Raw genomic sequence first — 26,531 nt, forward strand, 5'->3', positions numbered from 1 at the left:
CTCTGGCGGTGTGAGTGTGACTGCCAGAGTGGCTCCTGGTTTTTTATAATAATTAGAAATATTTTATAGTTCCAATACAGATTTCTAATGGAATTTATTTAATTTCTTTTGCACGAGTGGGCTATGGCATCATGCTGCTGAGGGGGCTGGCATCATGCTGGACCTTTCTGATAAACTCTTCTTCAGGTGGTGAGAAAAGAGCCCAAAGCAATTAAAAACATGAAGAGCACAAAAAAAACAATGTTCATTTATTGATCTAGATGGATTGTATTTTAAAGACCATATGCCTTCATCACAAATTATGGCTCATTGTCCCATTTTCCCATTTCAAAATTAAAATAATGCAAAGGAAATAATTTCAATAATTCACAACTGCCTGGAAATATCTGTATAAACTGGCATTCATGCCAGACCGGAAGTGTTATTTTTGTGCTGAGGAGTTTCAATTGTGCTGTCCACAGATGAGAATTTTTTTCTTCTCTTTTATGTCTTCTACATGGAGAAAAAAAGAAAAAACCTGGCTCTACACCCATGCAAATACTGGGAAAACCAAGCTCTTTTTCCCTACACTATACAGACTGTGTGTTAACTGTGACTATGTTGAGGTTGTGAAGTAGTTCCAGAGAAGGGGGAAACTTGGAGCTTGATCTCCATGGTTTCACCTTGCTTGAGGCACTCTATATAAATTTCAGGTGGCTGTCTTCTGGGATATTATATTTTGCTTTGTGCTTCTCAAAGAGCTCAGACAACTCATGTAGGTATTGTTGATGGACTTGATCAACTTCTTCCTCAGAGGGTCTGTGCTTCTTCTGCACTGGAATTGGCTTCCCAACTGGAAAAGAAGTACAGGTGTTAGGAGGAGCCAGTGTCAGGTATCTCTGAACACTTTGCTCACCCTAGCACAGAGCTGAGGTCAGCCTCTCCAGGATGGACAGGTCAGTATGACCTGTTGTTTCCTGGAGCCTGGGAGACAGCACAGCCAAGGAGGGATGGTAGCTCAGATCCTGACCAAGCTCTTGGTCTCCAGGACCACACTGGTCCTTGCCTCAGTTTACCCATCTGCAAAGTTGGCTTATGTCAAAGACCCTCTGTGTAGCCTTTTGAAGTAAGAAGTGCTGTATGCCAATGCAGTCCCAAGATGCTTCTCACATCTCAGATGTGCTGCAGATAAACACAATATAAAGACAGGATAATATTTGGATTGAGTTTTCCAAGTTGTTTCCACATGGCCCTGGGAATCTGCATTGCAGATGGGGAAAGTGAGGAACAGGGGAGCCCCACACTATTTAAATACACTTGCATTGAAGGTGCTTCCACTTTTCTCAGATTAAAGATTCTGTGAAATATCTGATTTTTATTAGGAACCAAGTACTTACTTATCTTTTAAAAATCACATTTTATTTAACAGCAAATCTAGTTGTTTTGATTCATATTTTCAGAAGAGCCTTTCCATCTCCCAGAGCTTCCAGGAGCAGGGGACAGTGAAGATCCATGAGGTACTTCTTTTGCTCTGGTCTCTTACTCAAATTGTTTTTGTCGAGTGATGGAGGGTTTCAACATGTTATAAGGCTATTCTTCATCCAATTAGTGAAGAGCCCATGTGATACTACATAGCTTATAAAACCATTGAGACAATCCAAACAGGTTGTAATACAATTAGAAGTAATTGCTCATTGTCAAACTTAATCAGTAGTGTAAGCTCTAAGCATTCCAAACAGTATTTTTAATTAAATTTATTCACAGAGCATCAGCCACTGGTGGACCAAGCATGGAGATGTTGGAAAACTTATTCAAAACCAAAGATTTTCTTGAAATCTGATCTCCCATGGACATGGTCTCTGGTCAAAATTGTTCATCTTCCTCACATGCAAATAGGTTTGGATTTGCAGATGTGTCTGCACAGGACAGTGAGCAAAGCTGCAAACTGCTTGAGTGTTCAGAGAATCACTGAATGGTTTGGCTTGGGAGTGACATAAAAATCATCTCATTTCATGCCCCTACCTTGAATAGTGACACTCTCCACTAGACCAGGTTGCTCTAAGCCCTGTCCCAGCTGCCCTTGAACACTTCCAGAGAAAAGGGGCAGCCACAGCTTTTCTGGACAACCTGTGCCAGGGCCTCACAGCCAAGAATTTCTTCCCAATATCCATTTAACCCTGCCATCCTGTTACTCCATTCCCTTTTCCAAAATCCCCCTTCAAATTCCCTTCAAATTTGCCCTTCAAGTTCCCCCTTTCTTGGAGGCCCTTTAGGCACTGGCAGGGGCTCTAAGGTCTCCCCAGAGCCTTCTCTTCTCCAGGCTGAATATCCCCAGGTCTCCCAGCCTGTCTCCCAGATGCTCTAAGCCTTTGGAGCATCTCTGTGGTTTCCAGCAGCTCCCCATCCTTCTGATGTTCTTGCCCTAGAGCTGGAGGCAGCACTGCATGAGGGGTGCACCTGAGTGGGGAAGAGGAGCAGAATCCTCCCCCTTGACCTGCTGGTCCTTCTTGTGTTTGTAAAACTGCCCTGGCAGACGTTTAATGCAACCCTACTGCAGTGGTTTTTGTCACCATGTGGTGGTGTTGGGGTTGTCTGCATCTCACAGGAGCGATGAGCATGGCCACGTTTGCCCTGGGGCTTTTCACAGCACAGCCCAGATGGGCTGGGATCTGTCATGACATCAAACCAGACTGCCAGAACAGTGAGACACATGAACAGTTTGGAATGCTGCTTTGCAGCACATTTCTAGCCTACCACTGCTTGTGCTCTCTGGCATGAGGCTTCAGCCTGGCAGGAGGATGACACAGCACAGGGACTATCCCTGTTTCCCCAGTTTGGCCAGCCTGAGTGTGTCTGGCATCATGTCAGAGTTCTGTGGATTGACTCACCCACGGTGCAGATGGGCCGTCGGTAGGGTATCACCCCAAAGGTGTACTGGAAGATGCCTCGTGCGTGGAAGAGGGGAAGGGAGATGCCCATGATCTGCTGGAGATAATGCTGAATCCTCCGCAGCCAGGAGCCCTGGGGATTCTTTACCTGATCAAAAACATCGTTCTCCCCAAAGGAAAAGGCAGGCACCAGGGGGACGCTGCAGGGAATCAAAACCAATACGGTGTCGTGATTTGCAAAGCCCATTCCAAAACCCCTTCGTTCTTCTCCAAAACAGAAACACCCCATTAACCAGCCACAGAGCCGAGCACCCCTCCCTCAGCAGCCCTGGATCCCACCCCTTCCTCACCCATGCTGGATGGCCAGGCGCACAAATCCCTTCCTGTTCTTCAGCAGCAGGGTGAAGGATCCTGGACGGGCATCCAGTGCCTCCTGCGCCCCGCCAACAATGATGGCCAGCAAGTTCCCACCCTCTGGCTTCTGCAGCACGTAGGATGCACTCTCCTTTTCAGAGGAGACGAGGCCTGGAGAGCAGAGAGAAGTTAAAAGTAAAACCCACCTGTCTGTGGTTTGCTCTGCACATTTCCCCCCCCCCCCCATAATCCGTCTCTGAAGAGGTGCTAAAACTTTATTTTCAGAGCTGAAAACCACAGGCCAGCTTCCTTAAAAGGTGCTAGATTTGCACACAGTTCTGCTGGGTGAGTACACAATTATCTATTTGCTGTCTGGCTCAGAAGTGAGAAGTGAGGGAAAAATTTAGGAAAAAAATAAATGCAAAATTAGCTGCACTTGAGTCCTAAAAAAAATCTGTTTCAATTTGTTGTCAAGTGAGACTCTGTCAAATTCTGAACAATTCTGATGTCAGAGAAACATTTGCTTTAGGTCAAAACACACACACGTTTCAGTGGATGGTGCTAATTGAAAGTGGAATTTGATGAAGTTATTTGGTCCTCTGGTGTTGTTATTTGAATAAGATAGAAATCTAATTCAGAAATTACAAAGCAACATTGTTTTGACAATATTTTTTTAAATTAAAAAAAAAATCCTTGTTTCAGGGGCTGAAATAATTTGCACATTAAAACCTCATTGTGAAATGGATTCAATTGACCTGAAAATTAGTTATGCACCCAACTCCAACATTACAGTCACTGAACCTTCTTTCACCTGGGTCACAAGCGTCTCATATATCTCACTGTTTGGATTTCTCCCTCTCCATGTAAATACTCTGGCAGCAGGAGTCAGAGTTTATGAGGAAAACAGGGTAATGGATGCCCTGGGGTACATCAGATGGAACTGGATGCCTGTTTAGCCTATTGAATTCTCCCCACATTCAGCTGGAGAAGTGACCACTGCCAAGCCCACTGCTGAGAGATGGAGGTCATCCTGGCAGTGTCCAAAAATCTCTCAAAACCCTTTCACCTCTCTCAGTTTAACTTTTACTCTTTTTCCTATTCCTTTTCACTACATCTTCCCCCCTGCCACATTCCATTGCAGCAGCATGAGCTACTATTTTCATCCTCTGTCCCTGGATGCTGCTTCCCTGTAAGCTTCCTGCTTCAGAAAAAGCATCTTTTTCCTCACAATTTCAAGCCTGAATATAATTTTTATGGAAAGAAATACAGGAATATCATGGCCTGCAGCTCTCAGCATTTCTGTTCACAATTTGCTCCTCATTTTGCTGTTCCACAGCACCTGCACAGTGATGTCCTGAGCACAGAGACCATTTATGGAATTGAACAACAGAGATAACAGCAAGGTGGGCAATTTTTAACTTTAAAGGTTTTTCGTTGCCATCTCAAATAGCTGTGTCCATGAATGGGATTCAATTGGCCCCAGATGAGGGAAAACAGACCCTTGATTCCTCTTCCCCATGCATATTCACTCTATGTTCCTCAAAAAAGGATACTACCACACATCCTACTGCTTGCCAGAGGCCCATGCTCCTTACCTCCACTCATCACATAGTCCCTGAAGAACGGGAAGCGAAACCACAGGGAAAGCAGCATCAGGTGGGGGGTGATGCCTGGGAAGAGTGTGGAAAAGCCAGATGCCTCTGTGCAGAAATTGATAAAGGCTCCAGCTGCCAGGACTCCATGAGGATGAAATCCCACCAGGTAGTTCTGCCGAGGGTCCAGCTCTGCTGTCTTCACCAACTAGACACAGAGATGAAGCCAAAAAGTGGTCAGAGTTAGTGCTGTGACCTCAGCAGGGAGGAACACTGGCTATGGAGAGCAGATAAGGCATTCCTGGAGGGGAGTGTCTTGCACCCACCATGCCTTTCTATTGGGAAAGGTTAACTGGAACAACTCCCCCATTTTTCCCTGAGATGTGTTTCATTGCCCATATTTCCATCTCCTCCTACCCATTGGCCTAAAATGACTTATCTAATGGCACAGTTCATTATGTTGCCTTGAAGTGGTCTAGGTGCTATTTGGAACCAATTTTATTTAAATGTCCTCCAATAAATTTGCCAGTATAGGGGGAAAGTGAGAAAAGGGTGATTTCTTCCACACAGGGTGATTTCTTGATCCCACAGCCAGAACAACAGAGGGAGTACATAATCACACTGGTAGACCTACTGCACAGCCCAAGCATGTGTCCCACCCAACAGCTTGGTGTGGATCAAAGGTTTATCCCATCCTGAAGCATGTGCCAGGTGATTCCAGGATGTTTTCACACATGGTAAATTGAAATCTAATTCCCAGACATCTAACAGAGAAGCTGATAGTTTCCTTGCTGCTGGGGAAAGCCTGAAGGATGCCAGATGTTTGTGCCTGTGTTGGGTGCCCAGGTCCATCAAGAGTGGATGTCTGCCCAAGGCTGCTGCAACTTTGGCAGGAGGGAACAGAGAATGTCCATGCCCAGCATTTTAGGGATGAGCAGCATGGATTGCAGATACAGTGCAGCTCATGGCCAGCCCTTGAGGGCTGACTAAGCAGCCTGTTAAAATCCTCAACCAATCTGAAAGTGATATTCAAGCCTGGGATATACCACATGGGAGAATGGGTTCCACAGAACAAGAGGGGATTGTTAAAGGGAGATAAGGGACAACTGGGATTTGATCTCCATTGTACTTGTTATGGACTGCCCAGGGGAGAGGAGCTGGTGTGACAGACCCACCCTCCAGCTCTGGCACCAAGAAGACCTTGCCATGCCAACACTAGCCAACATGTGCAGAGCTGAGGCAGAAGCAGGCAAAATGGAATGCTGAAATCTCTGCACCATTTCTGTGGATGCTGAGGACACTCACAGAAGCAGGGAAGATTAATCTTTCCAAGGTTAGTCATCGCATCATTTCATCACTGAAAGGTCAGACATTGAAACAAGATGACTAGGAAAGTTTTAGGGACCACAGTCCCTAAAACTGTTCAAAAACATGTAGATGTGGCACTTGGGGACATAATTAAGTGGCCTTTGCAATAGTGCTGGGGAACAGTTGGACTCAATGGTCTTAGAAGGCTTTTCCAACCTGAACAATTCTGTGATTCTGTTATCACAGAGCCACCATGCCTTTCCAGACAATTCAAAGGCATTTGTGCTCAAGAACAACCAAAGCTCTATGCCTTTAAGTACCCTGATTCCATCTGCACTCAGGGTGCAGTTAATGGTGCATGTGTTTTCCTAGAAGCTGCTAGAACTGCAGGTTAATCACGAGAGTATATTTTTTCTTTCATCATGACTCATTTTACCTGTCTGAAAGCACTGTTGACTGTACATGTACCCATTCAAGCTGCTCCTAATGAGGGGAATGGACAAACCAAGTCCCAGTACTGCCAGGTGCAGAGGTCTCTAGGCAGGAAGAGAGGCAGATGGCTGAATCATTAAGTGCCCAGGGCGCCTGCCACCATTTGCTCTTTTTTGAGTAATCTCAGCTTGCATCAATATTTCCTGCATTCATCTTCAGCTTCTAAACAACGTTTCATCTCCAAGCGATTCATAAGCAGGGAAGCAAGATGCTCAGGCATGTTAGAAACTGCTACATTTCTGGCTCTGTGCATGCAGGGAGACAAGAAGGGGGAAGGGTGACGCAAGAGGACAGCCACTGAGCAGTCAAATTGCCTTGATGGGAGAGTTTGCCTGTGCTAAGACACCACACATCTGTAAAAACACTCCCTAAGAAACATCCAGCTGCTGTCTTGGTGCTCATCTCAATGAAAGAGGAGGGAGGACAGTAAAGGAAAGAACAAAGGTTAGTGCTTGGAGGGAAAAGACAAGGGAGAGTGATTTTAAATTAAGAGAGGGATGATTAAAACTAGCTGTGATGAAGAAATTTTTTTATGACAAGCATAGTGTGGCCCTGGCACAGGTTGCCCAGAGAAGCTGTGGCTTCCTCCTTCCTGGAGGTGTTCATGGCCAGGTTGGATGGGGCTTAGAGCAACCTGGTCTAGTGGAAGGTGTCCTTGTTCCAACAAGGATCAGTTTTAAGGCCCCTTCCAACCCAAACCATTCTGTGATTCTGTGGTAAGATATGGTCCTGGGCAACTGGCTCTGGGTGGCCCTGCTTGAGCAGAGGGTTGGGCATGTTGACCTCTAGAGTTCTCTTCCAATGTCAGCCAGTCTTTGAATCTGTCATTTTTGATGGCCTGCTCTGAGCCATGGGCAGCTGGAGGGTAGCAGCTGAGTCCCTCAAGTTTTGGTGGATCTGGGTAATGTTTCTGCAAGTGCTGTCCCCTGCAGTAGCCCTGAGGAAAGAAGGTCCTTGTTTTGTCACAGAGCCTGCTCACATTTGGATGATTTGGCCAAAACTCACAGAGAAACCAGAGAGCTTGTACAGGACTGAGAAGGAAATCTGTAGCAGAGGAGAGACTTAGGCAAAGTCTCTAGACACCATAGGTCTAGACTACGCTATCCTTTTCCCTCTGGAAACTCTTCAATTACAGAAACTCCATCTTCCCTTCTGGATTGTTCCCACTGTCTCACTCCTTCCCCCTCCACCTGGCAGAGGTCAGTCTCCATTCCCAAACTTCCAGGAAGGTTAATAATGTGACTCTGCACAGCCTCCCCCTCCTGCTGTCCAGCCAAACTGCCTAGTGGAACTGGGTTTGAGGTGCCAAGGAGTGGGACTATCCTCCATCCTGCCTCAAATGAGTTGTCTTTTCCATACCCTCTATATGGCGTTCACAACTCCAGTCTTTATGAGTGAACTGAACATTTAATAATTGTCAAAGTACTTAAGAGTCCAAACAAGCTGGTGTGTGCATGAGCATGAGAAAACCCAGGGTATTTCTGGTGAAATAAGAGCAGTTTCTCATCTCAGAGGTGTCTGAGGAATGCCAAGTTAATGTGTATGACCTGCAGTCTGGAAGCAGCTGTTAGCAGCTCAGGGTTGTGCTCTCCAAGCTGAGCCATGGGTTTGTTGACTTCCTTGAGATTCTCTTTTGGCATGGTCAGGATGCTGGCTGATGCCTTGGCTGCTGATAGCAGTAATGATTCATTCTCAAAAGTGTTATGAAGCCTTCTGGATCCCAGGTGTGGGGTGATCTTGGCTTTCCTAACAAATAAAATTGCTTAGGATGGAAAAGCCCTCTAGGATCATGGAGTCCAAATGCTCCCCCAGCACTGCTAAGACTACCCCTAATCCATGTCCCCAGCTGCCATATCCACACAGCTTTTAAATGTTTCCAGGAATGGGGACTCCACTACTGCCTTGGACAGCCTGTGCCAAGGCTGGACAATTCTTTTAGGGAAGAACTTAATGAACCTAAATTTTGAAGGATAAGGCCTATTTTATGATTCATTATGAAGAAATATAGCTTGATAACAGTTTTTCAGGGCTTGCAGTGATTACTCTGTAACAGAAAATTCCCTTTATTCTGACTACTCAAATGTGGGTCCATGACTTGGGTGAAACTCTTCCCCAGCTCCCCAAGAGACATGGTGGGACCTGCTCCATGCACTGTCAGCTGTGTTAGGGAAATGCATATGTGGCAGCAGCTCTCTGGCCACAGAGAGAAACACAACTTTCCCAGGCATTGTTCTGGGAAAAGGCTGTGAGAAGATCAGAGAAAAGAATGAAGAAACAATTCTTATCTTCACTTGCTGCACCTGGTACTGTGAACTTGTAGAATGTGTTATGGAGATTTGTTTACCAAAGGGTGGTTTTCTAATTAGCCATTGGTGATGGTGTTTTAATTAGAGGACCAATTAGGCCTACCTGTATTGTAATTGTCTATAAAAGCAATGGTTTCTTAATAAATTAAATTAATCAGCCTTCTCTAATACATGGAGTCTATGTAAATTATTACCCAGCCAAGGGTTTGTATGATATGCATATGCAGACTTCCAGGAGCTCTGATAAGAGCCCATGTACTAGTGAAGGATCTCAAGCAAATTAATCCAAATTAATTTTAAACTGGATTAGTTAAATGGCATTAACATCCCAAATAGATTATTCATTTGATAATAATGATGAGGGATTAAAGTGCTCTTCATTTCATATTTGGTTTGGTTTTAATTAATTTTGGAGTGGAATTAAGATAATTGGAGTTAGGGCTTCTGAATGACTTTATCAGCCCGGGAATTCAGCACTGGTGTAACCAGGCTGATTTAGTTAATCCCTTGAGATGTGACTAGGTTCTCCTAGTTGCTCCCAACAGACTGAATTGTCCTGTCCCAAACCATGGGAAGACAGAGAACAGGTAATTCCCTGTTTAAGGCTGGTGCACCAGTGGATGAGGAAAGAGTAATAAGGCACTGGCACAAGTTGCCCAAAGAAGTTGTGAATGCTCCATCCCTGGAAATATTCAAGGCCATGGTGGATGAAGCTTGGAGCCAACCTGATATAGTGAATGGCATCCTTGCCCATGGCAAGGGGTTAAAACTATATGATCTTTAAGGTCCCTTTCAACCCAAATAATTCTGTGATTCTCTGATTCAAATAAAATTCTCCCAGAGTCCAAAGGTTTGGAGGGTGCTGCTCCAGAAGCCCCTGGAGATGCATTGTCTGAAGGTGTTAAAAAGTTAAGTGAGGAATTAATCAAGTCAAGTCGAGATGAACAGGGGCACTGCACAGTGCATACAATGTTGAGGGCATACAGTCAGGGAGGACACTGATGTGCCATATCATTGCATCCTTAAGGATTGATGGACATGAGGTGGGAGAGAAGGAGCAGCACGGCATTACCCCCACAGTCACTCAGAGAGCAGAGGAGGATGTGATGGAGGAGGAGAGGTTAGGAGACCTGATCAACAAGCTCCTGGCTTCTTCATTGACAGTCTCCCAAACTGAGTTGCTACTCTTTTTCTGTCCTTCTCTGGTCCCAAACTCTTGTTTCCGTGGATGTCATGGTCAGTAATCTGCACTTAAGTAGGATAAACCTTTTGACTTTGTACTAAACAAATCCTCATGTCTGTAGCTCTCCATAGACAGCTCTGAAAATCATCTCTTGCAGGACAGAGCATGAAGCCAGTTTTTCTATGAGAAGAAGCCCAACAAAGATATCCAAGAAACCCAACCAGATCTGAAGAAGGACAAATTGTACCAAACTGAGAAGAAGCAGGTCACCCACCCAAGGGTGTCTGGATGGGAGACCAAAGGAAGGGCAAATATCTGAGTACTGCCAGCAGCTGCTGAGGAGGATGGGTCCCAGCAATGGTGAGAGTTTGAGAGGTGCAGCTGGAAACAGTGAGATCTTTGAGCTCTGGGGTTTTCTCCTGGTGCCACAATGTCAGGTCAGAGCTGCATTTGCAGCAAATATTGGGGAATCTGACTAGCCAGGTGGATTTAAACTGAGTTTGGATGGGACTTCACCACCCTTAGTCCCGAAGCTGGGTAAGGATGGAAGCTCCAAAATGCTCAAGTCCTCCCCTCCTCCACTTTATCCAGTGGATTAGCAGTGCAAATGGTGGGACACAGTCCTCCAATGGATCTCAGCCATTGCCCCCTTGTAGTGGTTTTGATTCACCAATTTCAGATTTCCCCAATTTTGAGTTTTTCCTGACCAATGCACCAAAAAGTGTGGCAGGTTTGGTGCTGGCCAATCACCAATGCACTCACTTCCTGCTGTGAGGTAGGAGGAAGGCAAAGCAGGCTCAAAACTTTAAAAGGGTATCAAGAAAATTTTATTAAAATAACTAAAAGGAAAAAGGTAGTAAGAATCAAAACAAGCCCTTCAGAACACTTTTCCTACCACCACCTTTTCTTTCCCACTGACAATGTAAAAAAACAAAACCTAAAATTTCCAGTCAGTTTACCAGCTCTATAACAGTCTTTCTTCAGTTCACTTAGGGAGAGAAGTCCCTCTTGTTAAGGTTATAAAAGGTTGTGGAGACTTCTCCACAAGAGGAACAACACAGTCCTCTCGTGGCTCTCAGTTTCCTCACCGATAGCAGCCGCCCAGGGAACCCTGGCATCGTGAAGTCCTTCCTGTTTCCACAAGCCTTCCCACAGCTTGTCAATGGGCCATGTCAGCTTATGGGGTATTGTTTTAAAGGTGAGCTGCTCAAAGGCAAAAGTTCTCATTATCTATCTCTAAAATCATCTTCATCCCTGGGAACAGAGATCTTCTTTTCCTGCGGGCACCAGACTACTCTTATCTCCTTCTCTGTTCAAATTCCTCATGGGATCACAGCTGCTTTCACATCTGCTTACTTTAGCATGGAAGCCTTTGCTCAGTATCAATTTGAACCCTTCATCTCCCCATAGTTTCATGCATTATATGGAAAAAGAGTCCTTTCTCCATAGCTTACAAGAGGATTTCAACTCCAGAAATAAGGCATCTCCTCACCCCTCCCATATTAACAGATGTTTTTCACAGAGGCGTGCCCAGCTTTTCGGTGGTTCAGCAGACCATCAGTTATACAAAAAGCTTTTGCCTCACTTCCCGAAATTCCTCCTATGTCAAACTATGACACCCCTCTTAATTAAGGACACTCCAGAACAGAAAAGAGGGCCAACACACAAAGCATAGCATGGGGGCTATCCTTTTCCTCAGAAAAGGATAGCATGGGGGCTTTGGGCCATTTGGCCACGCTTTGCTTTCTCCCTGACAATCCCTCTTCCAGCCAACAGAAGGAAGCAAAGGGAACAGTCAAGACCTCTGGAAATCAGAAATTATATTTGATGTCATGGGCCGTGGCACAAGTCCTCAGTTACAGATAATACCACTCTTCTGTGAAAAGAAAGGAAACATTCCTGGCAGGGATTGGTTCACATGAACTGGAACTGTCACCTCTACAGCACCTTGCAATTCCCGAGAACTGCAACACACTCAAATAACCTCCATCAGCGTTTGTGCCATTGTGATATTTGTTATACAATAATTTGTGCTAAAGGAAATTAAAACCACGGCATCTTGTGTACCAAGCCAGTGTCTGGCAAATAAAGAATGGAGATTCAAACACCAGGAGGATATTTCCCGTATATTTCAAGAGATTTTTTTCATCTGACAAGATCCCAGCAGGAGGCATTTGATAGGTATCATCAGAAGTTTATGCCAGGAAATTTTCACATGACAGGATTCCAGGAATTATCCACTGGTTCTGGGAAATGTGGCAGCAAGAAAGAAAAAACTATGATAATATGCTAAATATGCTAAAGAAGAGCCCCCTTCCAGAGCCCAAAAGACTGTATAAAACGGATCCTTTCGAAATGACGTTTTGGGGACACACAGGGACTTTGGTGCAATAGAGACCAAATCCTAAGTCTCCCCGAGACTGGTTGCCTGGCTCAGAGTTGATTCGCTTGTGGCTTTTTCCAAGTTTATACTCTGATAATTAAATAAACTTCCTTAATTGTTAAATTGGAGTGTTCATTTATAGCACCATGATGAAAATGAATGAGTCATGGGATGAAGTCTTCCCAAATTACAGCTTCAAGGGTTCAACGAATTCTCCAGTAACTCATTTTAGTTATGCTAACAAAAAACAGTAACACCAGCAAGACCACAAGCACAGTGACAGAGGTTTCTGCAGACAACAAGGTCCACTTGGCACTCAGATACAACCCCAAGGCCTGTAAGAAATGTCAAGGAGAAAACAGTGTGGCAAATTCCACAGGGACCTTCCCTGTACAGCATGTTCTTTCCAGGCTGCCCTGAATGCAGCTGGCATGATTATCCCTACTGGGGTGCTCTGAGTGATGACAGTAGTTGAAAACAAAATATGTCCCTGTCTTGATTTAAAAGACAAATGTCTGCCAAGGAAGGTGAGAACCTTCCTGGAAGGAACGGGAAGAAAACACCCCTCTCTCCAAATTATTGTAACTTGAAAATTACATGGTTTTCGGGGAAAAAAAAAAGTAGAAAAAGGAGTAAGTAACAGTTCTTTACTAGAATTAGGCCGCGATGAAGAAGATGAAGATGAAGATACCCCGATGCAGGAACAGAAGCTCCCAAGCCGCCGACTCCAGCTTTTCCTGAGGGTGTAGTTATGGCCACGGCCGGCAGGGGGCGCTGCCCGCTCCGGAGAGGCAGAGCCGGAGGGAGCCGCGATCCCTCGGCCGGCGGCGGGAAGGAAGGAAGGAAGGAAGGGAATTGCTCCTTGTGCAAACTCAGGGGCAGCGTTCGCTGTCAGCACTACCCAGGAGCAGCTGGCAGAAGCAGGGATGCAGGCAGATTCGACCGTAGTGCCGAACTGCAGCGTAGCAAAGTCCCGGAGCCGAGGACACAAGGTCCCTCAACGCCCTTATGGAAGGAGGGCGGGAAGGTCGGACCCGCCCCCGCCACGTCTCGGGTCCGAGATTGTGATTCCGAGATCACAACTTGTGCCGGGTGGCATCACGCCACAACTCCCGAAAAATGCCCACTCCCCCAGCCAAAAACTCTCCATCCCCCAAAAACTCCACTGGAATGCCAGGAGAGTTCCTTTTGTGCCTTGATGGCTAACAGTTCACCCAAAAGCCACCCCCTACTTCTTCCAGCGGCTCCCTGATAACAAAGGGAAGAAATTCACTGAGAAACCTAAAAAACCACAAGAGTCCTCAAAAAAATTATCTGAGACCTTAACTTGCTAGAACGGACTCATAAGCCAAGTTGTGTGATCCAAAGGTGAGATGTCTTGCCTAAGCCAAGCATGCAGCCGCAATTTTCAGTCAGCAAGATGGTGATTTCTCTTTGAGGACTGTGGTAAAAATAAATATTGTCAAGCTTATGCTTAGTTTCCCCATTTCACCTTCCATATCTGAGGTTACCAAAGCGCCATGGCTGTATGAGGGATGACAGGATGGGGCTGGGGAGAAAAAGCAGCGATGTCCATTCACTTGGCATGGGGACAGAATTTGTTTTTTCTGTTAAGCTGGGCATATCCTTCATTGTAAAGATGCACTGATAAATGATGAGGAAGGGATTATGAGAATGGAGATAGGGTTTGGGCAGCAGCAGAGAGATTACTGACTGCTTTTTGAACATAGCATTGATAAAGCAGTCCACAGCATCCAAAATCACTCTGTAGGCAACATCAACACAGCAGGTACCACAGGTTATCTGTTCAGACATACTCTAGCTCAAACAGATTAATTTTAAAATTTTTGATATATTTTCCACAACATTATAATGCAGCTGAGCTCGGTCATGTGTTGGAATTGAAGAATCATAGATTCATTTAGGTCATAAAAGCCCTCTGAGATCATCAAGTCCGACCATTACCCCAGCACTGCCAAGGCCACCACTAAACCATGTTCCCAAGTGCCACATCTACATGACTTTGAAACAATTCCAGACCAATTGAAGGACTATAATGAGGGTATATTTAAAAATAAATAAAATAACAAATAAACAAAGAGATTAGAATATGTTTAAAATTTAGCAGAAATTTAGCAGAAATAACTTCCCTGGGCAATGCATTGGACCCTGACTTGATTTCTCACTCATCCCACTTTTCAAAACACTCAAGCTCATTTGGGTACTGCCTAACTCTGATGCTCAAATCATTAATTAAAATGTAGTCAGTTCCATGGGGGATAAATGCAACAGCAAAGGTGCAAGGGTGGTATCAGCAGAAGGTGCGCCTTGCACACACTGCAGTGGCCTGGCACAGCTCAGCACTGGCATGCTCCATGTACTGCAGCACACTGCAGATTCACACTGCCCAGAAAACAGATGCTCATCCCAACCTCTCTTTGCTTCCAAGACTGCAAACATGCACAGGGATCCCTTAAAAGCAGTGTTTAAAGCTGTTTCCTAAAATAAGACTGCAGGCAGCACTTGCTGCCTCCAAACACTTAACCATGCTAAGTTTGCTGCTGGGATCTGGTAGGATTAGGAGTCATACTTAATCTTCCCAGAATGCCTAATTCTCCAGGGCTTAACAAACTCCATCTACACACAAATACAGTCCAGAGTCCTGGATATCAACCCACCCTGTGTCCCAGATGTCACTTCCTTGTGTCCCTTGTGCTGGGACTTTGGGCAAGTGAGGTTGTTCAGCCTGAGGAAGAAAAGGTGAGACCTTAGAGTCCCTGCCAGTGGCTTTAGCCCCGTGCTAAAGGGGCTCAAAGAGAGCTGGAGAGGGATTTTGGACAAGGGTCTGGAGGAACACAACAACAGGAATGGCTTCCCACTGACGGAGAACGGGGTGAGATGGGATATTGGGCAGAAATTCTTGGCTGTGAGGATGCTGAAGCCCTGGCACAGGTTGCCCAGAGAAGCTGTGGCTGTCCCATACCTGGAAGTTTTCAAGACCAAGTTGATCAGGGTTTGGAGCAACCTGGTCTAGCGGAAGGTGTCCCTGCCCATGTAAGGGGGGTTAGAATTCCATGATCATTGAGGTCTCTTCCAACCCAAAACATTTCATGATTCCATAATTCTATGGCTGAGAAAATATTTTGGACAAATAGTGTTATTTGATTGCTTGGTTATAATGCTCTCTCTCTTATATCACTTTTAAATTTTTCTGCTGTCCTTTTGTGTTACTTCCCCTGTTTTCTCCCAGAGAAGTGGGGAGAAAGGCTCCACCGAGGGAGCTACAGCCAAACCCCATACCATGCTCCCTCTACTGGTGTTAGTGGTCCTCCTGCGAGAAAGGATGGACACGGAACACAGTGAGGCGTTCGGGAGTGGGGTTCCATGTTCTTTAGAAAAGGACAAGAGAAGGGTCATTGCTGGGCTGAGCTGGCAGCTAAATTTCAGCAGAGAGGTTGCTCCAGCACTTCACTCAGTGGTGGCTTACAGCCACAAATAATTTACAGAATATATACTGCATATAATCACTGCAGTCACATAAATAATTCAATTACTTTATGGTTTGGGCTGCAATGTGATAAATAACAGAGAATAGAAATTTTCAGTTCCTCAGAAGTTGCTGAATAGAGCTTAAAGACTAACTAGCAAACAAAGATAAAAGGTATGCACACTGGATGATAAATGTTGCTTACCAGTGGAAGAACAGATAAAGAGGGCTACAGCGGGTTTTTTTTGCAAGTTAGGTAACAAGAAGCAACAGCACACGCCCAAAGAAAAAGTTCAAGGAAAGGTCATGTTTAAAAATGAAATATTCACTGAATAGGACCATCAGAGATCCCTTTAGAGGACCCTCCAGGATCATAAAATTATTTCCAGTAGGAGGCAGTTGCATGCAAATTAGTTCTAGGAAAAGTGATGTTTATGTATTAGCTAGGAGACACGCTTTCATGAATATATATGTTTATAATGTTGTAAAGCCTCACCACACACATTGGATTAAACAAGACATCCTTGCAACATGTCCCGCACAGATCAAGAATGCCTGCTTTCTAACACTTCACTTTCTTCTAACACTTCAAATTGTGTTAGAAAGTTTATTTTCTGGCTGATTTCAGTATCAAAGGGACCTTAAAATTCCACTCCCTGCCATGGGAATGGACACCTTCCTCTAGACACCTTCCTCTAGACTGAGTTGCTCCAAGCACCATCCAGCCTGGCCCTGGACACTTTCAGGGATGGGGCAGCCAAAGCTTCTCTGGGCAACCTGTACCATGGCCTCACCACCCTCACAGCCAAGAATTTTTTCCCAATATCCCATCTAAATCTACCCTCTGACAGTTTGATACTATTCCCCCTTGTTCCATCACTATAGTTCCTGATGAAGAGTGTCTCTCCATCTTCCCTGTAGGGTCCCTTCAGATACTGGAAGGTGCTGTGTGGTATCCTCACAATGTTCTCCGGGATAAACAGCCCCAGTTTTCTCAGCCATCTTCATATGGCAGGTGCTCCCATCCCCTTACTGACTTTGTGGACTCCTCTGGACTTGCCCCAGAAGTGCCATTTAACCTCCTTATGATGGAGGCTCCAGAACTGTGCACCGTATTCCAGGTGTGATCTTATGAGAACAGAAAAGAGGGTTATTTCTGTTTGAGCAGCAAAGCTGATGGGCATGTCATCTCTGGTCCTCACTTTGCTCTGGCTCCCCCTAATCCTTATCCCAGTCCCTACTCCACACAGGATGGACTCTCATCCCAGACCCTACTCCATGGAGGATGGACTCTCAGGCTGGGTTCTTATTTTTTCCTTTAGGCTGGTGGGGTCTTTGGCTTTTTGGGCTCCCAACTTCTTAATCCTGCACTGCAGTACTCAGCTTCCGACTCCAGGTGATCTCTGACCAGCTGGGTACATCCCGTCTGAGTTCTCTCAACAGGCAATGTATTCCTAAAGGAATTATCTTAGAAATTCCCATTGCCTGGTCTGTCCTTGAAGCTCTCTTCCTTGCACAACCCATGAGCTCTTCTCAGGACTCTCTGCTGCTCCATGCATCCATACCATGCCAAGGGGAGACCAGATAAAAGAGGGCAAAGGCCAGTCACATGCATTAAGTAAATCAGGGAATGTCACAGAAGTTCCTCTCAAGAGAACAGCAGCTCTCTGAGACTGCCCAGTGCAACCCCAGCTTTACCAATCCATCCCCACCTGAGTAAAATGGGATACTGACATTGCAGACCACCCAGCATCTCTTGGATTTTGGTTAAAACTCGGCCCTATGGCCGCTGAGCAACATGAAGGGCAGGAATGTTGCAATATAGACATGGAAAACAAAGATGAGATTTCCCTAGCAGCTGGAATGCAGCAAGATGGTATGGAATAGGTATGGAAAAGCCAGATGATTGAAGCATGTGGTTTGTAAAAATGATAATCCCCATTTGTTACTGTGTCTTTGAGTAATCTGGGAGCTGGGAAGATTATCCTCCAACACCAAGCTCCCAGCGCCCCATGCCATGACTGCTGGCCCCAGACTGTATCCCAATTCCAAGGACAAAGCTGGTCCCTGAACACTGAAGAGCCAATGGAAGGGTGGCACTTACCGTGACGGGGAAATAGTCCCTCATGTACCTCCAAATGCCGCAGTTCCGGAAGGCGTGGAGCCGTCGCCCACCCTTGCAGGGTTTCTCCCTGTCTATTAACCACCATGCAGCATAGAGGGCACTGACCAGCCAAAAACGAGTGAAGAAGAGGGCGATGAAGACAGCAGTAGAGCACTGTGCTGAAAGAAAAGCCAGCAGTGACTTGATGGTTGGATTATGTGGACTTTGGGAGGAATGGTTCATTTGGAGAGGCATTTTGGTCCTGGGATGGAGCCTCCACTGGGCTTGCTGCTGGATTTATCAGTGTGGAGGCACCTCTGATGCAGAGGTGGTTTATTTTCTATCTGCCCCAGGAACCTGAGAAGACACCAAGCACCTCCCTTGTAGCAACCACCAATTTCCCCAAAGGCCACCATGTCCCTCTCTTCCCAAAAGGCTGATGAATCTCACTCCAGTCACAGTGTTCTCATGGATCAGCTCTCTATCCCTTTGCCATCTTGCTTTTCTCTGGAGTCACACTGATCTCTGCAATGATAATGGCCTTGTTTTACCCCAAAACTCTTGTTAATACCCCCTGATGACACCTGATATTTTGCAATGGCAGCAAAAAGGGTCCTATGTACAGTCTGTACAGTCCCCAATAGTTTTATCTTGAGCTAATGAGTCCCCATTTTAATTGTGTCCATGATATATACCCATAGATAAGATTTTACTCTTTAGTGAGTTTTTTATTATTGATTTTGGACCCTTTCCTCCACTTCTAATCTTGGACTCCACAGGATTTTCAGTTCTTTCAACTTGGTGTCATAATGGATTTTATAAGAATGCTCTATTTCATTCTCTATGACTTCCATGACTTGGGACTTTCTCCAGTTAGTGCCAGCTTTGACCTCTACCTCCCACCTCCCTTATACCCTGTGTTTAGGCATAGAAGCAAGAGAACAAAAGCATTTGTGCAAACAAACATCACTTGGTACCTAAAATCCCGCCCAAGCCCAACACTGAGTGTCTGCAGATACTGGAAAGTGATGATGGCCACCAAGCTGCCACCTGGAAAAGCAGATGTGCGCCTGGGAAAAGCTGTGTCCTCTCCATCTGTCCCTCTGGAACCCTTGGTATTGCCTTTGAAGGGAAAGATTGAGCTGAAGAAAACCCAAAGATTCATCCAAGTCCTTTGCCTTCCTCAGCTCATGGATTGCACAATGTTTTGTATATTTTGTTCCGCTTTGGGTCTTCGTTTCAGATCTTCCACCCAGGGCTGGAAGGTATGAGGATGGAGATGCCCTGCTCAGATTCAGCTGTGATATAGATGCATCCACACCCTCATGCTCTGAGACAACTTTTCCACCTTTGGGAGTCAGCTGATACCTGCTCTCTCCACCCCCTCTCAGCTAAGGCCTGTCAGAGACATGGAATAGGATGCTCTCATCTAAGACCTTCATGTACCTCCTTGTTTGCTTTCACTTAAGGATAAATAAGTAGATCATGTTTCTTGCATTTTTTGTGTGATAAGTCACCCTGATGACAAAACTTTGCATGAAAAAAGCAAATCCTTGCCCTTTTTTAGAACATTGATGGTACCAATAATTCCTGTGGGGAAAAAAGTGCAATAATCTAACAGGATCCTAAATCCCCTTAAAGCTGAAATGGGATTGCATGTTGCCCTATAAGTAGAGACACTGCAGCAAGCTCCTGGTAGGCACTAAGAATTTTGCAGTGGGAAAAAACCTGCAGCTCTCAGTAAAGCAACAGGTCTAACCTGTAATGCATCGTATGAGTCAGAAAGAACCACTGTTCACACCTGGTGCCACAATTCTAATGGAATCATAAAAGCCCCCTCCAATCTGGCCTTGGACACTTCCAAGGATGTGGCAGTCACAGTTTTTATGGGCAACCTGTGCCAGGGCCTCACCATCATCACAGCCAAGAATTTCTTCCCAATTTCCCATCTAACCCTGCCCTCTGGCAGCGGGAAGCCATTGCCCCTTGTCCTGTCCCTCCAGGTCCTTGCCCAAAATCCCTCTCCAGCTCCCTTGGAGGCCCTTTAGGCACTGGCAGAGACTCTAAGCTCTGCCTGGAGCCTTCCCTTCTCCAGGCTGAACACCCCCAGCTCTCCCAGCCTGACTCAGAAGGGAGGGGCTCGAGCCCTTGAAGCATCTCTGAGGATTCCTCTGGACCTGCTCCCACTGGAGTCTCAGAAAAGTAGAACAGAGTGAGAGAATCCCCTCCCTCAACCTGCTGCTCACGCTTCGTTTTCAAATGCCATAGACACAGACTTTGGAGCTCTCAAAAACTGCATAGAACATGAGCTGCAGCTCCAGGGTCCACATGATAAATAAACTCAATCTTACTCCACCTAGGAGCCTGGTCATCAGGTCTGCTGCAAAACTACAGTGCCTAATTCTCTTTTTATCATACTGTGCAAAGCTCAAAGTACATCCTGCAAAGTGAAGGAGTAGTTCTGGACCAAATCCATGCTTTATCTCACAATTATATAATTATTAATTTCTTCCTCAATTAATTTGCAATTAATTTTTTTTCCCAGAGCAAAATTTGCACTCAGTGACCTTCACTCAGTTTCAAGATTTGGGGGGTGTTTGTCCTTTTGAAATCTTTTGATGCTCTGTGGGAAAGGGGCCCATTCCTATCGGAGAATGGACTGCCAGTCTGAAAGTTACTGTGGATGGCACCAAAGAGACAGGAAGGTTCCAGAAAATGTACAGTTATATCTGCATCCAAACGAATTCCAGCCTTAGGCAGGCACCTGGTTATTTATGGTCTGTAATTTGGTGAGGAGGAACAGCTCCATACCACTGTGTGGACCACCAATTTTCCACAGAGCTCTATTAGTGTGTTCCAAAAGTCATGACAGGTCCCCAGACTAAGTCCATCCCTACTGGTCCCATTGCTCAGAAGAAACAGTCAGGTTTGAGTTGCCTTGGACTCTGCAGTGCACTTGTTGAGCAGGGGTGCAGCAACTTTTCATGGTCTAGGACCCAGCATCTGACATCTCCATGGCTGTATGAGACTGAGCAAAGACACATCCATGTGTATTTGATGGTTTGTTTGTTTTCCCACAGGTCACTTGGTTTCCTGGGCTGGATTCCTTCAAATAGGCTCATAGCTTCTTCGCTTCAAAGAAGCAAAAATGAAGTGGTGGGTTTCTTATGATGAGTTTTGCTGTGAGCTGTAAATCCCTCTCTGGACAAGAAAATGACCATATCACAGAGAGAACAAATATGCCATGGGCTCCAAGTAAGCCGTGGGTTTCAAAGCACATGGAGAACTTCTCTGGCTAAGTCTAATCAGGGACCATGTCCCATCAAAGCGCTCCTAACCCAAAATTTGTTAATTCAGCCTGAAATAGGGAGAAGTGCAGCCCACAGAAAGAGATTTTTCTTATCACAACAGCCCGAAAGTGAGTCAGATTCGTACTGCACTTGCCAGTAGGGCTTACAAGATCATTGTAGAATCACAGAATGCATTGGGTTAGAGGGATCTTAAAGACCATCCAGTTCCAACTGCCCTGCCATGGGCAGGGATACCTCCTACTAAACCAGGTTCTTCAAAGTCCCATCCAAACTGGCCTTGAATGCTTCCAAGATGCATTGCTGAGGTCCTCAGTGCCAGCCTGGAGTCCCTGATTGTGGCCATGTACACAGATAGTGCACCCTTGGGCACAGCTGATGTGGGCAGGCTGTGGACTACACTCAGCTGCCAGGGAAGCCTAATTATGATGGTACCACATGCCCTTTGAGCCAACCCTGATGACTGGAAGGTTCAAAGTCTGGGTGTGGTGTGCTGGGTCTGCCGAGGCAGCATGCCCAGATCTGCTGGCCCTGCACTGGGTTTGTTTGCCATGGTTCAGCTCTGCACTCTTAGTTCTGCATGGTGTATGTGGATGGGTGTGAATGCCCAGTGGAGAGTGGGAATGAGAGAGGCAGAAGGAAGCGGTGCAGCAGGCTTGGGCACCAGCCTGCTGATTTCAGTTTTCTGCAGTAGCCTGGTGCTACTCCATTACAAGGAGGCACTGGTCCGTACCCAGATCGTGTACTGGGAAGGCAAGAGGGTCCCCACTCCATGCCCTGCAACCCATTCTTACAACCTGCACTCCTCCTCCAGCAGCTGCCAGCCTCTGAAATAAACAGAACCTTTTGTCTCCATGCTCTTGTCAGGAGCATCCTCAAGAAAACTGGCAGTATGGACAATGCCTGCCTGTTGCAAGGGATGCTGGAGCAGAGCATCCTGCAGGGATAAATGAGTCCCTCCCACAGTGCCTGGCTTCTCAGGGGATGCATTTGCACAACCATAGCAACAGCTGCCTGCAGTCAGTGCTGCTGGGATCTCTGGCTGAAGGGCTGTGCTGCAGCCAAATGGGTGTTTCAGAAGCCCTCTTCTGGCAGCAGAAGCACAAGCCTGTCTCCCAAACAAAGGAGCAGCCAACAGCTAAATCCTGCCCACAGAAAGTCTGATCTCCGTGCCTGAGGATTATAACAGTGAAACAAGGGGTGTTTGGCAGCTGATGGGATGAAAATAAGGGTATCTCTTAGCATCTAGCTTATGCAGTTGTTAAGCTGGGATATTTTGGGTGGAAAGCTCCAGGCTTAAAGAAACTTTGTAAAATGAACCAAACCAGCTGGAATTGCTTCAGAAGGTTTTGTTATCACCTTTCTAATGGCCCTCTTAAGAGCATTTCTTAACTGGTTTCTGTTTCAGATTGCATCACCAAAAGAAACACAAACCAAACCCCAAAACAAATCAAACCAAACAAAGCATGCAAAACCTCAAACAAACAAACAAACAAACAAACAAACAAAAACTCGCAAAAACACACCAAAAAACCCCAAACAACAAATCAAGTTCTTCCTGGGAAAGATGATAAGCTCTTGTAGCTCAGCCATGGATGGAGGATTGGGTTTGGGTCTCATCCTCATTCAGAGCAAACTGCATTTCCCTGCAGGAGGTACAGCCTGTGTTTGCGAGTAACTCCTACAACTGCAGAGGATTCCTCCCTCCCGGCCATTTGCTGTCATTCTGCTGGCTCTAGAAGTTATTTCCATCTCTGGAAAGTCAAGTGCCAGCTTGCTCCCAATACCAAGAAGGGAAAACCTCAAGTACAAGTTGTTTTATTGGAAAATATTGTTGAAGCTCCATAAGCCCCAACTGCATCCATGCTGAGAATGGGGATGTGCTGTTGGATCGCCTGTCAACACTGTGACCACATCTCTACTGCATCCCAACTGAATCATGGACTGTGGAAGGAAATGCAGATGCAGGGACAGAGAGGGAATCCAAAATGTCCCATTCTGGCCAGATGTGTCCAAGACTGCATGGCTCTTGCCAGATTTTCATCTCTCTTGCCAGGATATGTTGGTGTCTCTTCCTGCCAGGTGTTCTCTGGTGGCAGAAGGTTGATCACACGTGGGATGTGTTCTTCACTAGAATGTTGATCACAAGTGGGATCTCTTCTGCTCAGGGAGACCCCCAGGGTTTATAACACAAGTACACAATGGCACCAAGGATGGCTGTTTGGCACTTCTCTTCCAAAAAAAAGGTAGCTTCATCCATCCTGGTGACCAGCAATGGCCCCATGCCTCGTGAATTGCACAAACTGGGATAAGGTGTAGTTCAGAAGAGTGATACTTATGGAAGGAATGAGGGATTTTTCTTTACAAAGAAATGGTGAGTCTGCTAGTAGATAAAACTAGCACTGAGAGAACTAAAAGAAACAACGGGAAAGATTCCACTGATTGATAAATGGAATGAGAGAGATTTGTTTTTACAAATAAACTGTAGGTCTGCTGATAAATAAAACTGGATACTGAGAGATGAAAGAAACAATGGGAACAACCATAATTTCCAAAGGAATTCCACTGACTGATACAAGGGGGGAAAAAAGGGCTGGGAGAATACATTAGAAGGGTGTCTTAGGTGTTTCAGGAAGTCTGTACCTCTCAAGTACCTCAGCCAGTGGGGAAAGAGAGAGGGAAATATGCCCAGGAAATTAGGATAAAAAGGAGGCTGTGTCCCCTAAAATTCTGAGAGACCAGGGAAATGCTCCCTTTATTCAAATAAAGTTACAGGACTCCTCTGTCTCCTTTTTGGACATAAACCTCTGGTCTTTGTGGAGTAATTGTCCTGACACTTAGCATGAGCCAATCCTACACCAAGAAACATTTAAAGAGCTACCCTGTCTGGACCAGTATTGCACAGTCCTCCTGTCCATCACATACTGGCGCTAAGGTGGCCATTCAGGCTCAAGTCTGTAGCAGATTTTGGAAGGGCCCATCTCAGAAACTGAGTGGGAGCCTAAAGCACAGCCTGTGCTTTCTGTGCAGGTAGTTCTGGAGATGTTTGTGTACCAGTACACGGATACACACAAAGATCTGCTGTGTTTTGGGCTAGTCAGCAACTGTCTTACCACAGCAAAGGCAGAGCTTTACACACATCCCATCTGAGATTGATAACCTACCTCTGATATTTTTTTTTCCATAAAACTAGGAAACATTGCAATGTTCCAGCCTGATGGGCTGTAAATGTCCCCAGGCAGTTTGCACTCCCTGATAATGTGCCTCTGTGTCTCCCATCATCATTTCCCTGTGCATGCTATCCAAAACAGCATGTGTGTCATTTCCATCAGCACCTGATGCCCTCCACCAGGCAGTGACTTTGTCTGCATCTCAATCTAGGCAGTAGTTCCTCGTCAAGCACGGCCTGTGCAACGATAGCCAGGATGTTTGGAAGCTGATTAATAAGGTACCTAATAAACCTTCTTCTCCTGGCATCCTCACATGAAGCCAGGGCACCTTTCAGTCAAACTTAAGCTAATGGAGACCATCCAGGGACATTTTTGATAGCTCCTCCTGCATTTTGTGATGGCATGAAGAGCAACATGACTGGCAATGACAATGTGAGCAGATGTTTATGTCTCTGCAGGATCTGATGACAAAGGTGGGCTGGCTTCTTTTCTCAGACCACCAGCTGACATCTCATCACATGCTGTCTGTACACATTCTCCCCCACACCCTGTACACACATATCCACCAATTCTTTTAGGAAATAATGCTATGGCATTGTGAGAACAGCATGGCAAAGCTCAGGGCAAGACCTTATAGAAGTGGACCGTGGGTTTAGTTAGGGAAAACACACCCTACAGTGGTAGCCATCACAAAGGCAGGCACCTAACTCCTTGGTAATCACTGACAAGAGTCAGAGGAAGGGGATAGCAGCTCATCCCATTGCTCCCAGGAGATCACTAACAAAAGCTGGAATGAAGTGAAAATTATGAAAAAAATCAGGTAGGAGCCCCACATCTTCTTAGGAAGCTTTTTCCTCCATTTTATAGGAATGGAGATGTGCTGGGCTAAAGGTAGGTGAGACTCCATCTCCAAAGCCAGACCACACTTGCAGCTCCCTCTGTGTAGAGTGTTCAGCTCCACACTACCCCAGGGAGATGCAGGAAAGCTCGATTTACTCTGGCTCTTCCAGGCTTTGCAGGAGGTGTCCTGGCACCAATCCCTCCCTTGCCTAACATCTATCACCAGGGACTAGAGAATATAACAACATTGCAGGTGACAATTTAAAGGGGAGTTTTAGTGGCCTCTCACATCTTAAATAATTTTATAATCTTGCACAGCTTCTTCCTGGTGGGTTCACAAGGTTCAGCCTGGGGTGTTCTCGTTTTCCTTGCCAAATGTACTTATGATTCGTGTATGTTGTGAGAGTGTTTTGAGGCCAAATGGGACAGGAGCCAAAGCAAATCCATATCAGAGTGCTGCATAAAAATGTAGGGGATTGTAACTGGATGATTTTAAGATCCCTCCCAACCCAAACCATACTGCAATTCTACGGAAAGCTTCTCTGGCTTCTCAGAAAAAGGAAAAAGATGTCTCTTACCTAGACCCAGGAAGCTGTAGACCCATTGAGCCACTGCTGCTGTCTGGAGCCTTCTCTCAAGCGGCACAGACAGCGGAGCAAACTCAATTTTCATCTTGGCCTCTTCATGCACGTCTTGCAAGGAGAAGGAAGCAAGTGGTGAATGCAAAGTGCAAAGTCAATATCTAGGCAGTGTTACAGTAGAAGGGATTGTGCAACATAGTCACAGCGGTGGCTGCGCACAGCGCCATTCCATGCAGGGAGCAGAGGGAGGCGTCCTGGACTTTATACCATCATGACTCACAACATTGTTCGATGGTGACAATTTCATGCTTCTTCCACCCAAATCTGGAAAGTAAACTCCATTCAGGACCCGATCCCGCTTTCAGAAGATCCTGTCTCTTTCAAATTTTGCAGTATTTGGATATTGGCAGAGACAATGAGGCATTTATGCCCGTAAGCCAGTTTTATTTTCCCCCTTCCCCTACAAATCACCCTGTGCACTGCAGGAAGGAACAAACAGAAGGGATGAGCGCAGGCAGGTCACTTTTGTTCACAAGTGATATGATGTGGATGGGTT

General features: G+C 45.8%; 1 protein-coding gene across 1 annotated transcript; it reads right to left on the bottom strand.

Moving 5' to 3' along the window:
- Positions 1-677: 677 nt before the first annotated feature.
- On the bottom strand, positions 678-26,066 carry MOGAT2 (monoacylglycerol O-acyltransferase 2; the record flags this gene model as incomplete). The annotated part of the gene is made up of 6 exons (XM_084226806.1): positions 678-832; positions 2,868-3,067; positions 3,218-3,392; positions 4,817-5,021; positions 18,077-18,255; positions 25,973-26,066. The coding sequence occupies 6 exons, from the start codon at positions 26,064-26,066 to the stop codon at positions 678-680; spliced, it is 1,008 nt and encodes a 335-aa protein (XP_084082932.1).
- Between the last annotated feature and the right edge of the window lie 465 nt (positions 26,067-26,531).

Source organism: Fringilla coelebs (genome assembly GCF_963513975.1).
Source record: "Fringilla coelebs genome assembly, chromosome: 2".
Classification (NCBI taxonomy): domain Eukaryota; kingdom Metazoa; phylum Chordata; class Aves; order Passeriformes; family Fringillidae; genus Fringilla; species Fringilla coelebs.